Genomic DNA, 17345 nt, shown 5'->3' with positions numbered 1-17345 from the left:
GAATAGGTGGAAAACATCCCGGTTCTCCCCCGCAGGGGATCGACCCCGGGTCTCTCGCATAGTAGTCAGACGCCCTAACGACTGAGCTCCATTATTACTCGCTCGACAAATGCCGATGGTGCACACTTAGCTTGGTAATTCAAAACATATCTGGTGCGACAAATACTGAAGATGCTGCTCCCGTGTGACGGTAGATACGCACTCGATCTCCTGTTAGAACCCTGCCACTTTTACATGATTTAATGTGGCTTTCGGAATTATTCCATGTACGTATAACTCTATAGTTTACTCTTGAATAAAATGTTGGAAAACTTGCATGTTCTATGTACACAAACATGGCCTAGAAAGGACAAGCATGTTGCATTTCATGGAATGTTTCATTGTTTTAGGACATTTCTTTTAAAAAAATCGCTAAAAACGCCAACAATTCGCATTTTATGCCAAATATGCATTATTTCGATATTTCTAACGGGCGAAAAATGTGTCCAGACATCACTGCACATTCGTAAACATAACTTCACAGCAATTACCATTTTTCATTGTTTTGGCGTTTGCGAAAAATCAATGTCCCTACTAACAGACAGGCCAGAGAGTGGCGTTAATTTCATTGCAATACTAGTGTTGCAGTAAATTTGAGGTTGGGAGCATGCACTTGCCAATTATTATAATGTTCACCAATGCAGATTTATGTTTCACTTTTTCGTGATAATATTCATCCCTGAAAGGGGTTAAAGTAGAGACAATTTGCAATAAATTTGACCGTATGATACCCCGTCCGAAAATTAGTAGTTTTCGAGATAATCGAATTTGAATTGTTTTTTTTTTTTAAAAAAATGACAATTTTCGACATAAAAAGATGAATTGAGAAAAAACTGCTCATTGTATGCCACTTATTTCAGCGTTTTCTGATAGCTAACAAATAAGTGGTTCGTTAAAAAAAAGTTTTTCTCAAATAACAATCACATGTAAGTAACGGGTGGGTCTAAACTTACAAGTGATGATAAAAAAATGAACTCTTAGTTTACTTGGCAACGTATTAATAACAAAAATGGTATGACACGAAGCGTACAAATTACTTAAATTACTTCCTTGTGACATCTGCTATCCAACAAGGTACAAATGTTACTAACATTCACATTTGTGTACAAAAAATAATACTTCATTCATCTTCATGTTGATGGAATCAATGAACAATACAATTAAAGAACATTACACGTCTTGCTCAAAGTGGGCACCTCCATTACGAATGCAGGCACGCAGGTTTTTACGGACATTTGGTCACTTAACTCGTGATGTGATGGTGTCTTTGATGTGTTGACCAGCTGTTAAGATCCTCTCCCTGAGCTCTTTTTGCGAGTTTACCGGTGTCTTGTCATGTGGCTCCAAACGTAAAAGTCGCAAAGCAGTCATCATGCTGATAAATCATGTCATGTCTTGTAGCTAGAGGCACATCCTCCAACAACATTGCCATCCCGTTCCTCAAAAAATGTTCATAAGTGATGCCATTTAAGATTTGGGGCAGGAAAAATGGCTCGATCAAATGATGATTGTTGGTTACGCCCATCCATACTTCTTCTGCCTGGGCGTGCGACAGTGGCTGAATGAAAATTATCCAAAGAAATGGATTGACCGAGGCGGTCCGATTCCCTGGCCGGCTCGATCCCCCAATTTCACACGCCTTACGACTTTTACACTTGGAGCCACATGACAAGACACCGGTAAACTCGCAAGAAGAGCTCAGGGAGAGGATCTTAACAGCTGGTCAAAACTTACGAACGAGATTTCCTGTTCCCGTGCAGAGTTCCACAACGATATTAATAAAAAAAATAATAAATAAGACGAAATTCCCTGACATTTCCCTGACTTTTTTTGACACCTCAAATTCCCTTACTTTTCCCGGTTTTCCAGGTTTTCCAGGTCTGTCGCCACCCTGGAAATGCACTCAAATTGAATTCATCCAAGTCTTACATTTTAACTTTAGGCACAACGAGTAACCTCAAAAAGTTAGAACAATTAAAACTCCCCCTCCCTACACTGAATAATTCCAAAATACAGAAAGTAGAAACAGCACGCAACCTTGGCATAATATTGGACGAGAATATACAATGGGGTTCTCATGTCACACACACAATTAAAAACTCGATAGCCAAACTGAAATAACTTTTTCCATTCAAACATATGCTAAGCAAAGAAACGAAAACTCACCTAGTCAACACACTTGTAATGCCAAAAATTGATTATGCTTCCTCGTATTTATAAACATCCACAGTGCTCTAAATTACAAGATACAAAAACTTCAAAACAGTTGCATAAGATTTCTACTGAATGTCAAAAGAAGAGAACATATTTCCCCGTACTTACAGGAACTTAATTGGTTAAACGTTAAGAATAGGAGAACATTTTTGGCATTGTCTTTATTGTACAGGATCCTGAACAATAAGGAACCAAGATATTTATATGATCAAATTGCTCCGTACAGGAAGAAAGGAAAACAAATTAACCTTCGTCAAAAAACACACTTCACGATTCCTGTACACAGAACAACATTCTATGGGAATTCTTTCATAGTCACCGCAATAAAATAATGGAATGACCTTCCCCCACCACTGACCTCAGGGGAACTCCACCCTGCAACATACAAAATAAATCTAAAGAAGCATCTGCTGTTCAAACAATAGTGCCTGGTTTTGTCTTTTCTGTAATGAATGGGAATGAGGTATTGGTTATAGTTTGAGCTGTAATAATTGTATTCTAATTGTGGTTTTAGATTTAACTCTGTACCTTCAGTACATTAATTGTTTACATTATAAGTAGGAATGTTTTTTTTTTGTATTTTTATTCTATCTAGCGCAACAATGATTTTCAAGAAGTGGAAAGTGTCAATTGTAATATGTTTTTTTAAAGGGTTTGTTGTAAGAACGGCCCGCGAGGCCGAAACACGCCCTCTCAATAAAGACGATATTATTATTATTATTATCATTATTATTATTATGATACACAGCGCCATTCCCTTATAGGTATATAGTATTTTCATGTTTCCAGATCGGAGGAATTTTGCTCTAACCCCTCCTCCCTAATGGGGTTAAATTTCCGGAAATTCCATCTTAGTGGGTACGTTTAGAAGTAAAAAAAAGATTACTTGAAAAGTAAAATTAACGAAATTGAAAAAACAGCAAAAATAAAAATATCAGAGATTTATATAAAGGTGTAAATGAATTTAGAACGGAATGACTGACTACCTAAAGTAAACTTGATAGAAGACAAAACGGTGAAATTTTGACTGATCCAAGTGATATTTTAAATAGATTCTTTTAAATGTTGGAGATAAATCAGAAGTAAATGAAGTACACACAGCAGAACCTTTAGTTCCAGAACTTACCTTGACTGAAGTTAAAGATGCTATTAAAAGGCTAAAGAATAACAAAGCACCTGGCATTGATTTAATACCAGCTGAGTTAATTAAATATGGTGGAAATTCGTTAATATGTCAAATTCATAAATTAATTTTTTTAATATGAAATAAAGAACATATCCCTCAACAGTGATAGAAGAATATATCATTGTTCCTGTGTTTTAAAAAGGTGATAAAATGAACTGCAATAATTACCATGGAATTTCTCTACTCTCAACAACATATAAAATATTATCTAACATTATTTTAACAAGACTAACCCCATATGCTAATGAAATTATAGGTGATTATAAATGTGGTTTTAACTTAACAGATGAACTACGGATCAAATTCTTCACATCAGATAGACACTTGAGAAAAAGTGGGAATATAATCAAAATGTGCATCAGCTATTCATTGATTTTAAAGACGCATATGATTCAAATAAAAGAGTTAAATTATGTAATACCTTAGTCGAGTTTAGAATATCTAAGAAGCTTGTTAATATGATAAAAGTATGCACCACTAAAACAGAAAGTAAAATTTGTGTGTTTTAATGTGTCTGACCAATTTACAATTCAGGATGGGTTAAAACAAGGAGATGCATTATCTCCATTGCTCTTTAATTTTGCCTTAGAACATGCTGTTAGGAAGGTAAAAGAAACTAATGAAGGATTAAAATTAAACGGTGTGACTCAGTTGTTAGCATATGCAGATGATGTAGACTTACTGGGGGATGATGTATATACAATTAAGAATAATGCTAAAATATTTTTTAAAGAAGCTTAAGAGATAGGTTTGGAAGTTAGCAAAGAGAAATCCAAGTGTTAGGTAATAATTAAAAAATCTCCTTATTATTGACAACTCGTTTGAACCAGTTTCCAAATTCAAGTACTTCGGAATAATACTAACAAATGAAAATGATATAAGAGAGAAAATAAAAAGCTGGCTTAATTCAGGAAATGCGTGTTATTTCTCTCTTGATAAACTATTATCATCTCGTACAATATCTAAGAAACTAAAAGTTAAAATTTACAAAGCAGTAATTTTGCCTGTAGTTTTATATGAATGCAAAACGTAGTCCCTTACATTGAAAGAGAAACATAAATTAAGAGTATCTGAAAATAAAATCCTTATGAAAATATTTAAACTTAAATGGGATGAGGAGACAGGTGAGTGGAAAAGGTTTCATAATTTGTATTCATGTCCAGATATTATTAGAATGATTAAATCAAGAATACTTAGGTCTGTTGGCCATGTGGCACGAATGGGAGGGAAAAGAGTTGTTTACAGTTTTCTTGTTGGGAATCCTGATTGTAAGAGACCTGCAGGAAGGCCAAGACGAAGAATGGTTAACGATGAGTTAACCTAAAGGAAATTGGTATGGATGGAAAAGATTGGATTGATCTTGCCCAGGATAGGGACAGATGGAAGGCTTGTGTTGCTGCAGCCATGAACCTTCGGGTTTAAGAAGGCTAGATAGTTAGTTAGTGGGTTGGGTGCTGCCCTCCGACGAAGAAGACACCAGTAAGCTTCCAGGTTTCTAGGTCCAAGGGTTTATGCTGCAAATGTGTAGAAAGAAAAATAATGTTTAACACCCCTTTTCACACTCTTACAACTTCAGTACGGACATGCATTTTATTGCTATGATTGGGATCGTAATCAACCAGATAACCAGAAATCTACCATCTTCGATTATAAGGGGGCAGAAAATAAGAAAGAAAGTGTGCCTATTACAGGAAGAAGAAAAAATCCTCACATTTGTTTATTTCTGTTTCGTCCTCTGTTCCGTTTTTAATTTCTTAATCACAATAATATTATATTATGAAAGCACATTCGCTTCTTGCACTACAAAATGGTCGAAATGAGATCGATCCATCGTCGTTTCTTCATCGAAGTAGGGGTTTAGATCACTCATACTTTTTGGTGAGCACAAAATGTTGTATTGAAATAGTATAAAAATTTTGTTTGCAATGTTAAATAGTGCAAAGTAAGATCAAACATACAGAAAATCAAAGCTGAAACTGGAGGTGAAATTTATCAAAGGAAAATAGCCCCTAGCGTTTGGTGAGCATATAATGTTGCATTAAAATAGCATATGTATATGCAAATGTAATTTTTGCGAGATTAAATCGTGCCAAGTTAGATCGAACATGTAGAAAGTGAATATTGGAAATAGTAGAAATTTTAAGTAAAATAACCTCCCCTTGTTGGAGGTGTCAAAATTGGTTGATATCATCACCATAATAAGTTGGGCACTCTTCAAAACCCAAATGAGAAGAAGGATTTACAAAATATTTTATGTTTAAATTCTAATTTTCATAGGAAGCGATTTTCTAATACCAGAAGAATCACAAACTCTGGATGTGAATAATCTGTTCGCTTCGATACACATTCTAAGTTCATTACGTTTGCGAACATTATATCTCAAGTGCTAGAGGAATATTTCAAGATAGGAGAATTTTCTTCAATTCAATTTATGTTTTTCCTACTCTGTGTTGTGGGAGTCCCATCCGGATTCGTCACGTTGTGCCATATGTTCAACACACCTCTTTTATCTACTACACCTGACTTGTTTTTACAGATCAACCTCTTGGAAGTCCCCCACCACATCAGTGTAGATAAATGAACTAATCTTACAAAGAAGAGAATCTCATGACGAGCTGACACTTATCACAGTCACGTTCCTCAGAATTTGTAGTCCTTGACCTTGCCCGTCGTTAGCAACAAAAGCTAGACAAACATTTCAGTTCCTTTCTTCGAGTGTTCTTGTTTTGTATAAATACTGCATCATGAGCGCCTGTTCGTCAGTCTGTTTCACAATGTGGAAGTCAGGTGTCTTCTTCGCATTCCTTGTCTGCTCTGGTCGTCTTGCCGGTATGAAAAAAATTTACGTACCTTCATTTTTATTATAAATTCCTGTTTAGTTTTTAGTAAGATTTCTTTGCGTTCTGTTCGACTGACTCAAAAGTTAATGAAAGCTATTACACTATACTAAATTGGTATTCGATTGATTTATTGATTTACTTTACTTCGTACATTTGGTTAATTGTGAACATCAGGATGAATGAAAATAAGATGAAATTGATGACAGATAACCACAAACACACATGGACAGGACACAACACGAGTTCAGGAGGGGATTATACTGGTTGTGAGAACGAAAACGCAGGGCCTGATTGGTCTGCAAAATTATGTCAGAGGTGTACTACATTGAAGAGAAATTAGTGTTTGAACACCACAGACAGAATTATTAATATTGCTAATCTCTGCTAATATATGACTATACTATAATTTTTGTATCACTTTCATTATCATGAGTTTCATATTCAGTCTCATCATCATCATTAATTTAGAGATTGATTGATTTATAATTTTTGTGTGCGTCCGCACGTATGCCCATATTGCACCCTTTAGTGTATGGCCTTATCTAAAACCCTTACCTCAAAATTTTAAAAAAAAGGGTGTCAAAAGCCCCTTGAAAAAGGTTTAAAAAGTTCCTCAGAAACAGTGGAGGAGGCCATCTCTTCTCAAAGATTAAAAACATTGTCTAAAACACTGTCATCGTTTCCCAACATAGATGACAAATATTTGGGAAGTAAATAATAAAATCGCCTTTATTAGAGCGGACGTGTTTCGGCCTCTAGGGCCGTTCTTACAACATGCCCTTGTCTGGGAGATTAATACGTACAATACAATGAATGGAATACATTGAAAAAAAAATGTGAAAAAGATTACAAATCAATACATATAAGAATTATATATATATATATATATATATATATATATATATACACACACACACACACACACGCGTATATGTATATATAATGAAAAAAGGGTTTACTTATAAATTATTGAACATAGATATCCAATGTTTGTTGTTTTTTTTCTCTAGTACATATGTATATATACAGTGCTCGAAAAATCTTCTTCAGAGCTAGGCGCCAGCTCTGAAAATCAGGCGCCAGGAAACCACCTACTAGCAATTGTGGATAGTATAAGAAGCTGAACCAACCTGTGGCAGAGTGGTTAGCACATCGCGCTACGACGCTAGGGGTCTCGGTTTCGAATCCTGGACTGAGCTTGGATGTTTGTGAGTGTCCATTCATCAATTTCATCATATCATCATTCATTACCATCTTCGCAAAACAGCCAAAAGTGGCACAAAAAGCGAAGTAAAATAAAGCAAATCAATCAATGTATAAGAAGCTGAGGATCACCGTATTCAAAACATCAATAAATCATGTGAGAAAGCGAGAAGTGGAGGGTTGGGGGCAAAGAGTAAGAAATTGTTACTGATTCTATGGAATGTTCACAACGTTGATAAAAAACAAAATCACTTGCTAGCTTACGCTGTACTCCAATTTGAACTTAGAATCTTCAAAGTTTCGTACATTGAAACTTAAAAGACAGCAATATTACAGCAAGACATCACAGTCGCCAAGCTGAAATTTTTAGTCCCATGGCGACCTGGCGACCAGCATTTTTCGAGCCTTGTGTATATATATATATATATATATATATATATATATATATATATATATATATATATATCCATATATATATTCAGTAATCTGGAACAGTGAATAATATAAAAACAATAATAATGAAGAGAAATAAAATAATGAAATTATAAGATTTATATGTACAGTTGTTAAATGTTACAGTAAGTATTTTGATTGAAGATTAGGCACAGAAGTATTTTTATGTTTGAAAAGTTGCTCGTGATTTAAGATATAGAAGACTATACCCTATACATTCTATTTGAATTTATGTTACCGAAGTTAGCAGAAAAGTGGCAGAAAAGAAACGCAAATTGTGAAGATGAGGATGAATCATGATGAAATTAGTTAAGGCACAATCACAGAGTAGAAATATGCTCAGGCCGGAAATCGAATCCGGGAACTTTGCTGACGAGAACGAAAGCCAACCACTTAACGAGAAGCACTCCCCCCCTCTTCCCCCGCCGGTTACCCAATTAGTATCAGAGACAGAGGGATAGAAAGCCATTATAATATAACCAGAAAAGAAACAGAAAATTGCAGATTAATACACTCTAATGCATGATTTACAACATTTATATCTCTCTATTTTACCTCAACCTAATGTTTCTTAGCCTTCATTTTCTATCTCTTTTACAAATGGTTTGTCATCGTCGATTGAGGTTCATATCGATTCTTTAAGTTTTTTCCAATAAAACAAATTACGAATGGGGATATGTTTAAAAAACTCAGTACTCCATAATTTATTTTCTAACTTTATGGATGCAATTATAGTTCATATACGCACACGTAGGAAATAATCCTTAATCTTGTGTACAAGAGTGTCTTTGTAATTTTCAGCCGGGCAATACGACTACGCAGAGGTCCTGGGGAAGTCGTTCCTCTTCTACGAGGCGGAGAGGTCCGGGAAGCTCCCGGCAGACAACAGGATCCCCTGGAGGGGAGACTCCGCACTCAACGACAAGGGACAGAACGGGGAGGACCTCACAGGGGGATACTACGATGGTAAGTTACACATTCACGATACAATAGAATATATTATATACTCATATGTTTAACGTTTCTATTTTCTTCAACAATTCAGAAAATAGAATTAACACTAAATTTACAATCAGTACTTTGTAGTAATTTAGAAATGCCTGATTAGCTTTGCCAGTAAATAGCTATATAAGTACCTTCTTGTGAATAATTTTAAAGAAGAATATTTACATTATACGTGTGGAATAGTCCTTTTGACAATTTTTTAAGTCTCTTTTCAGAACACAATTCATATTTTATAGTAAAAGTTAAATTTTATTTTGCCTTTAGCTGGTGATCACGTGAAATTCGGCTTCCCAATGGCCTACTCAGTGACAGTACTCGCTTGGGGATACCTCTCCAACAAGCAGGCTTACGATGCAGCAGGTGTGTATCTCTTCACATTAAACATTATTCAATAAATATACTTACAAACGCATTTATATCAGAATAATATAATGTGTACAAAAGAAATCATAAAGCAATTTATTTACCACGAATATACATACGTCTCGATATCATGTTTCAAAGATTTATTCATTACATATTCATGGGATTCTTCGTGAATAAATTATATCATGGGAATGAAAGGCACTATGTTAAAAAAACAATGAAAGCATTACACATTAATGTTATTATCCTCCTGCTTTTCTCAATCAAACACATTTTGTTTAGTGCAAATTACTACAAATTTGATGGTTGTCTTAATGTGAGTTACAATTTTCTGCAGGTCAAACTCAATACTTGAAGGCAGCTCTCAAGTGGGGCACTGACTACTTCATCAAGGCCCACGTCAGCGCCAACGAGCTCTACGGACAAGTAGGAGATGGCAACACTGACCATGCCTACTGGGGAAGACCAGAAGACATGACCATGGAGAGACCAGCCTGGAAGATCGACACTTCCAACCCAGGTAAACTCCTAAATCCATACCTTTAAAATGTACTACATCAGCATACACTCTGTTGTTGAATTAGTCTCAATTTCCTATGCCCATTGCTGTCACCGTTAGTAACAAGCTGCATCCTGACTCTCAGGTTCCGACCTGGCCGGGGAGACGGCTGCAGCCCTCGCGGCCACCTCCATCGCCTTCCAGGACTCCGACGCTGGTTACGCTTCCACCCTGCTGACCCACGCCAAGCAGCTCTTCGACTTCGCCAACAACTACAGGGGCAAGTACTCCGACGCCATCCCCAACGCCGCCTCCTTCTACAGGTGAGTCCTGCTTTCATTTACCAATAAATCTCAAGTTGTCGTGAATTTAATTTTCCGGACATTTATGCCATATGTTTGAAACACTGATTAGGGTACTTTCTGAGTAAGAAGGACTTAGAATTCAATTCACTAACAGTAAACGTATCTGTTCCTGGTTTTCTCTTACTATTAAATCTCAAATTAAGTTATCCTGATTTACAGACATTTTTGCTAGATGTTTAACATGCTGACTGAAGTTCTTTTCCGCTGAGAGAAATTTAGAAAGCAATGTCCTCACACGCAAATATTCTTTGCTTAGCTCCTACGACTACAAGGACGAACTGGTGTGGGCAGCCGCGTGGTTGTACAAGGCCACCAACGACCAGAGCTACTTGGACACAGCCGAGAGCCTCTACAACGAGTTCGGACTCAACTACAGACCACAAGACTTCGGCTGGGACAGCAAGGTTGCAGGAGTTCAAGTAAGTAGGAATATACCAAATTGTATTTGTCTTTATCAGATAAATGTGGAGAATAGCCAACGTACAAATATATATACTTTATATGACTTGAAAGATTTGTTCTGTAAGAATTAGATGAAGGAACTAATAACCTACATTAAAACACAATTTATTGCCCGTAGTTAGTTATACTGGAGGTTGTCTTTCCATGCTTCGTGTCTGAAAATATTTCGCAATCTTATGGGAGACAAAACAATATTTATTTTTATGAATATATTTTATATCTAATTCTTTATAGATTCTTCTGGCCGAGCTGACAGGTGGCAGCGAATACAATACGAGGGCTCAGGACTTCTGCAGCTACATGGTCAACTCCCAGCAGAGGACTCCTAAGGGACTGGTCTACCTCAGCCAGTGGGGAACTCTAAGATACGCAGCCAACGTCGCCTTCCTCTGCTTGGAGGTAATGTTCATATTTCATGAATCGAGTTTCATTTAATTCTTCTTGAAAAGATGATTAAAGATAACTGTATCATGCAATAAATGTGAATCTAATATATTTATATATTTGGAAATAGAATTTAAGTACTTATTAAAGCATAGGTAGTTTTTCTTTATCACTTCAGTCTAATCATTATTGAACATCCCGATAAAATCCACGAAAATACCAGAAAATATTTAATTTTCAAATGTAAATAGAAGTTAATTATATAACTATTTTCATTATAAGCATAAAAGATTATTCAGAATTTAATTTGCATTAAAATTTTTATTGACAATCTGTAAAATTACGTTATATTCTGTGTTTGTAAACATCAACCCGAATCTCCCCCAGACCGCCAATCAGCTGCAGATCGACACTAGCGCCAACCAGCAATTCGCCAAGAGCCAGATCGACTACGCCTTGGGATCAGCTGGCAGGAGCTACGTCGTTGGATACGGAAACAACCCTCCCACTCACGAACAACACAGAGCAGCGTAAGTAGAACTACCTAAGTTCCATAATCATTTCAATAGCTGTTCAACGCCTTCTGCGTTTTGAGATAAATATATCACTAGAACACTTGCAAAGCCATATCTCTGTTTCAATATTCCTGTTCATGAAGTCCACACATGATGTGAGTAAGGCAAAGACTACTATAGTTTTATCATAAACTAACTTTATTATACAATAATTATTATTATTACAATTCATGTTAAGTCCTGAGTGAAGTAAGTAAATATTGAATTCCTCCTTTCTAGATCCTGCCCTGACCGCCCGGCCACATGCGACTGGAACACCTTCAACGGTGCCCAGGCCAACTACCAAGTTCTGAACGGGGCTCTGGTTGGAGGCCCTGACCAGAACGACAGCTACGACGACGTGAGGAGCGACTACGTCCACAACGAAGTGGCCTGCGACTACAACGCCGCCTTCACTGGCGCTCTGGCGGCCCTCAGCAATCTCAAGCTCAAGGGGGTCCTCTGAGCGAACTCCACTGACGGACATTCAAGATGAACTCAAATTGTACATTCCGTATTCAATTGTAATATTTGGAAATTTAAACTATTAATAAAGATTGAAACTATAAAATAATGTATTTTACATGGCTAGGAATCCATTGCAATGATTATTGTGTTGTCTCAAAAGTATTTGAATTATAATTTTACATTCAGCGATGAATCATCAATAGATTGAGATCGTTCTTGGTCAACCCTTGTACTCGCTCTCCTAGGTTTTCATATATTTATGCCCGTTTGCATCAACGTCAATTTACTCCGTGTAAGATGGGAGAAAAAGGAGGTTAATATTTACCCTCCGAGATCGACAAGTAAAAGTAGTGATTGCTGTCACACCACTTTTAAGTAATCCGATTGGCTGACGTGTCCGACAGGATGACGTGACGTCCTCAGTGACGCTAGGTTAGGTTATGTTAGGCTGGGTTGGGTTAGATAGAAGAAGAAGGAGAAGAAGAAAGAATGTTTTGTTACTAATTCCAACAGCAAGTGAAAGCTGAGTTAACCAACACGCAGCGGAGTAATGGCTGCCATCCAGTACCGGTAATGTATCACTTCAGAACTTCAAAACTATATAAATGTAAAATGGGAAGTAATAGACTCAAACTGCGAATGTAAAAAGCGATAAATATAAGTATGTTATTAAATATATACATTGGCATATATTTACTGTGCACATTCTTCAGTACAGAGTTTCTAAAACTGAACGTGCAATACAAGTATGAACAGACACCAATCGCCGGAGAAAGTGCAATAGTCCTAGCCATAAACCATCGTGAATACTAGGTGAAGGTACATGTAGCACATACGTAATGCAATAGAATCAGCAGCTAAAGAAAGTATAGGATACCATAAACCAAGAAAAAGTAAGCCATGGTTTGAATTGAATATGATTGATTGAATTGGTGTTTTAAGTCCACTTTATGCACAGTAAGGCTAATTTGGACTGGACCTACAGTTTAAAGTGGGATCCGAACCACTATGTGCCTCCATCGGGTATCGAACCCGGGACCCCTTGATTACAAGGCGACGACGCTACCACTGCGCCATCGGGGAAGCCCCAAAAGCCATGGTTTGATAATGAATGTCATAACCTAATAGAAATAAGAAATGAGGCTAGACTTAGGTAGTTAAATAACTATGATGATACAAATTTAAGCAATTATAATAGAATGAAGCGAGAAGTTAACCGCACGTTTAGAAGTATAAAAAAAGAGATTACTTGAAAAGTAAAATTAACGAAATTGAAAAAACAGCAAAAATAAAAATATCAGAGATTTATATAAAGGTGTAAATGAGTTTAGAAAGGGGTGGCAACCTAAAGTAAACTTGATAAAAGATAAAGACGGTGATTTTCTAGGTGACCCAAGCGATATTCTAAATAGATGGAAGAACTACTTTAATGACCTTTTAAATGTCCATGTAGGAGATAAATCAGAAGAAAATGCACACACAGAAGAACCTTTAATTCCAGAACCTAACTTGACTGAAGTTAAACATGCTATTAAAAGGCTAAAGAATAACAAAACACCTGGCATTGATTTAATACCAGCTGAGTTAATTAAATATTGTGGGAATTCGTTAATATGTCAAACTCATAAATTAATTTGTTTTAATATGGAATAAAGAAGATAACCCTCAACGGTGGAAAGAATAAATCATTATTCCTGTTTTTAAAAAAGGTGATAAAATGAACTGCAATAATTACCATGGAATTTCTCTACTCTCAACAACATATAAAATATTATCTAACATTATTTTAACAAGACTAACCCCATATGCTAATGAAATTATAGGTGATTATCAATGTGGTTTTAACTTAACAGATGAACTACGGATCAAATTCTTCACATCAGATAGACACTTGAGAAAAAGTGGGAATATAATCAAAATGTACATCAGCTATTCATTGATTTTAAAGAAGCATATGATTCAATTAAAATAGTTAAATTATGTAATACCTTAGTCGAGTTTAGAATATCTAAGAAGCTTGTTAATATGATAAAAGTATGCACCAGTGAAACAGAAAGTAAAATTTGTGTGTGCATTAATGTGTCTGACAAATTTACAATTCAAGATGGATTAAAACAAGGTGATGCATTATCTCCATTGCTCTTTAATTTTGCCTTAGAATATGCCGTTAGGAAGGTAAAAGAAACTAATGAAAGACTAAAATTAAACGGTGTGACTCAGTTGTTAGCAAATGCAGATCATGTAGACTTACTGGGGATGATGTATATATGTTATTAAGTACAATTAAGAATAATGCTAAAATATTTCTTTCCAAGCAGCTAGAGAGATAAGTTCGGAAGTTAGCAAAGAGATAACTAAATAGTATATGCTTACAGGCTGAAACAAAGTGTTAGGTAATAATTGAAATCTAATATTTATTGACAATTCTTTTGAACCAGTTTCCAAATTCAAGTACTTAGGATTAATTCTAACAAATGAAAATGATATAAGAGAGAAAATAAAAAGCTGGCTTAAGTCAGGAAATGTTACTTTTCTCTTCATAAACTTTTGTCTTCTCCTTTAGTATCTAAGAAACTAAAAGTTAAAATATACAAAACAGTAATTTTACCTGTAATATTATATGGATGCGAAACTTGGTCCCTTACGTTGAAAGATGAACATAAATTGAGAGTATTTGAATATAAAATCCTTAGGAAAATATTTCGACCTAAAAGGGATGAGGAGACAGGTGAGTGGAGAAGGTTACATAATTTAGAAGTACATAATTTGTATTCATGTTCAGATCAGATATTATTAGAATGATTAAATCTAGAAGACTTAGGTGGGCAGGCCATGTTGCAGAAATGGGGGAGGAAGGAAGAGTTTACAGGATTCTTGTTGGGAAACCTGATGGTAAGAGACCAGTAGGATGACCAAGACGAAGATGGAGGGAAAATGTTGAGATGGACCTAAAGGAAATTGGTAGGGATGGAAAAGAGTATATAGATATTGCCTAGGATAGGGACAGATGGAAGGCTTGTGTTGCTGCAGCCATGAACCCTCGAGTTCAAAAAGGCTAGAGAGTTAGTTAGCTAGCCACACCACGAGTGGAAACACGCCTTCTCGAAACGCATAACCAATCACGTGCTTCCATCTGTATGACGTTTAAGTACTTGCTTTGAAGCTAGCTGCTATCCTAGAGAAAAGCAGGGGTTTCATGACTCGCACGGGCTGGAATGCCGTTCATATTGATGCTATGAAAATGTTCCTAACTCGAGTGTTACCCTGACTCGTGGATTTTCCATCTCGCGGGTTTGTTCAATGTTCTTGCAGACGGGCATAACACGTAAATTTAATTATTAAAAAATCACTGAAAATCTGTTTAAAATCTGTACATCTCTTTGGTCCATTCAACAATTAAACCGAAAGTATTTCTCGGTCAATCAGAATTAAAATTGGAACAATATCAACGACGAAGTAAAACAGGGCGTACACGATGAACCTCCTGGATTTCGACGCAATGTTAAAAATCAGAAAAGAAAGTTACGACAATCCAGTCTTTTGTATTTGCTGCCATATACGTTCAAGTTTGTGTATTCTTCTATCTTAGTTTGTTTAGTTCAGTTCTAGCTATGTATTGGATGGCCATACATGGATGTATTTTGGATATCCCGTCTTGGACAAGATCAAGATATGTTTTAGATATCCAGAATTGGATGTGTTATAATGCTAAAATATTTTTCAAAACTGCTAAAGAGATAGGTTTGGAAGTTAACAAAGAGAAAACTAAATATATGCTTACAGGCCGAAACCAAGTGTTAGGTAATAATCAAAATCTAATTATTGATAACAACTCTTTTGAACCAGTTTCCAAATTCAAATACTTAGGAGTAATATTAACAAATGAAAATTCTATTAAAGAGGAAATAAAAAGTAGGCTTAATTCAGGAAATTCATGTTACTTCTCTCTTCATAAACTTTTGTCTTCTCGTTTAATATCTAAGAAACTAAAAGTTAAAATATACAAAACAGTAATCTTGCCTGTAGTATTATATGGATGTGAAACTTGATCCCTTACATTGAAAGAGGAACATAAATTCAGAGTATTTGAAAATAAGATCCTTAGAAAAATCTTTGGACCTAAAAGGGATGAGGAGACAGGTGAGTGGAGAAGGTTACATAATTTAGAACTACGTATTCATGTCCAGATATTATTAGAATAATTAAATCAAGAAGACTTAGGTGGGCAGGCCATGTGTCACGAATGGGAGAGGAAAGAGGAGTTTATAGGATTCTTGTTGGGAAACCTGATGGTAAGAGACCTGTAGGAAGGCCAAGAAGAAGATGGAGGGACAACGTTGAGATGGACCTAAGGGAAATTGGTAGGGATGGAAAAGAGTATATAGAACGTGTTCAGGATAGGGAAAGATGGAAGGCCTGTGTTGCTGCAGCCATGAACCTTCGGGTTTAAGAAGGCTAGAGAATAAGTTAGTTAGTGGATGTGTTTTGGATATCCCGTTTTGGACAAGATCTGGAGACGTATTGGATATTAGGGATTGGACAATGTTTTTGACAGCCAGTTCTATACATGTTTGGTCTATGTATTAGATATCTATAATTGATCGAGTTTCAGATAACCGGTTCTGGAGATCCCATAGACGTCCAATGTATATCCAGAAATGGATATCCAATAGATATCCATAATATTCATGGATCTGATCTGGTCATTGTGGATATCCGATATATATCCCTTGTAGATTTGTGCTGTATGGGTATATCCCTTCTTGGTATTACTCACAAATTCTAAATTACATGGAGCTACTACACCTTTTCGAAACATTCATTTTGCATACACATCTCTCGACTAACATAACAAAAGAACCAAATATATATAAGAAAAAAAGAAACAAATATATATGTACTACCACAGTCAATAAGTTCGTGGACTAACGCCTCGAGTGTAGGCAGCCACGCCACACGGCCTACACTTACATAGGTCCACATCATTCCTCAAAATAGTCGCCTTGGCCGCTATGGACATCTGCCAAAGTTGAAAACACTGCTGAAAGATATTGGCAATAAGGTCTTGTACTGCTTCTCTTGTGGTAGTGAGTATCCCTTCGGCCGAATGAAATCTTTCATGCGGGCGTAAAGAAAGGATCACATGGTGCGAGATCATGTGAGTATGGAGGGTGTGGCAAAACGGTGGCCTGTTGCCTCGCCAGTGCAGGGGTGTTGTCGTGCAGCAAGAGCCAGTTCTTCTTATGTCATATCTAGGGACACTTATGACGAAGTGAATCGCATAGACGGCAAAGGACTCCTTGTAGC

The 17345-nt window shown here is 36.3% G+C and overlaps 1 protein-coding gene across 1 annotated transcript; it reads left to right on the top strand.

Annotated features, from left to right (window-relative positions):
- The first annotated feature begins 6213 nt into the window (after window positions 1-6213).
- LOC146002346 (endoglucanase E-4-like) lies at window positions 6214-12082 on the top strand. The gene is made up of 9 exons (XM_083140074.1): window positions 6214-6268; window positions 8737-8901; window positions 9205-9300; window positions 9644-9826; window positions 9951-10128; window positions 10427-10589; window positions 10867-11031; window positions 11404-11546; window positions 11811-12082. Exons 1-9 carry the CDS (start codon window positions 6214-6216, stop codon window positions 12034-12036), a joined length of 1374 nt encoding a protein of 457 aa, XP_082996200.1. The 3' UTR covers window positions 12037-12082.
- Window positions 12083-17345: the final 5263 nt, after the last annotated feature.

The sequence above is a fragment of the Lepisma saccharinum genome, chromosome 18 (genome assembly GCF_977018435.1).
Source record: "Lepisma saccharinum chromosome 18, izLepSacc3.1, whole genome shotgun sequence".
Lineage (NCBI taxonomy): Eukaryota > Metazoa > Arthropoda > Insecta > Zygentoma > Lepismatidae > Lepisma > Lepisma saccharinum.
This window is presented reverse-complemented; position numbering and strand designations above follow the sequence as displayed.

Coding starts and splice junctions, on each gene's coding strand:
- LOC146002346 (XM_083140074.1), top strand. CDS start 6,214: ATGTGGAAGTCAGGTGTCTTCTTCGCATTCCTTGTCTGCTCTGGTCGT. Junction 9,301..9,643: donor GCAGGCTTACGATGCAGCAG/GTGTGTATCTCT, acceptor AATTTTCTGCAG/GTCAAACTCAATACTTGAAG. Junction 11,032..11,403: donor TCGCCTTCCTCTGCTTGGAG/GTAATGTTCATA, acceptor AATCTCCCCCAG/ACCGCCAATCAGCTGCAGAT.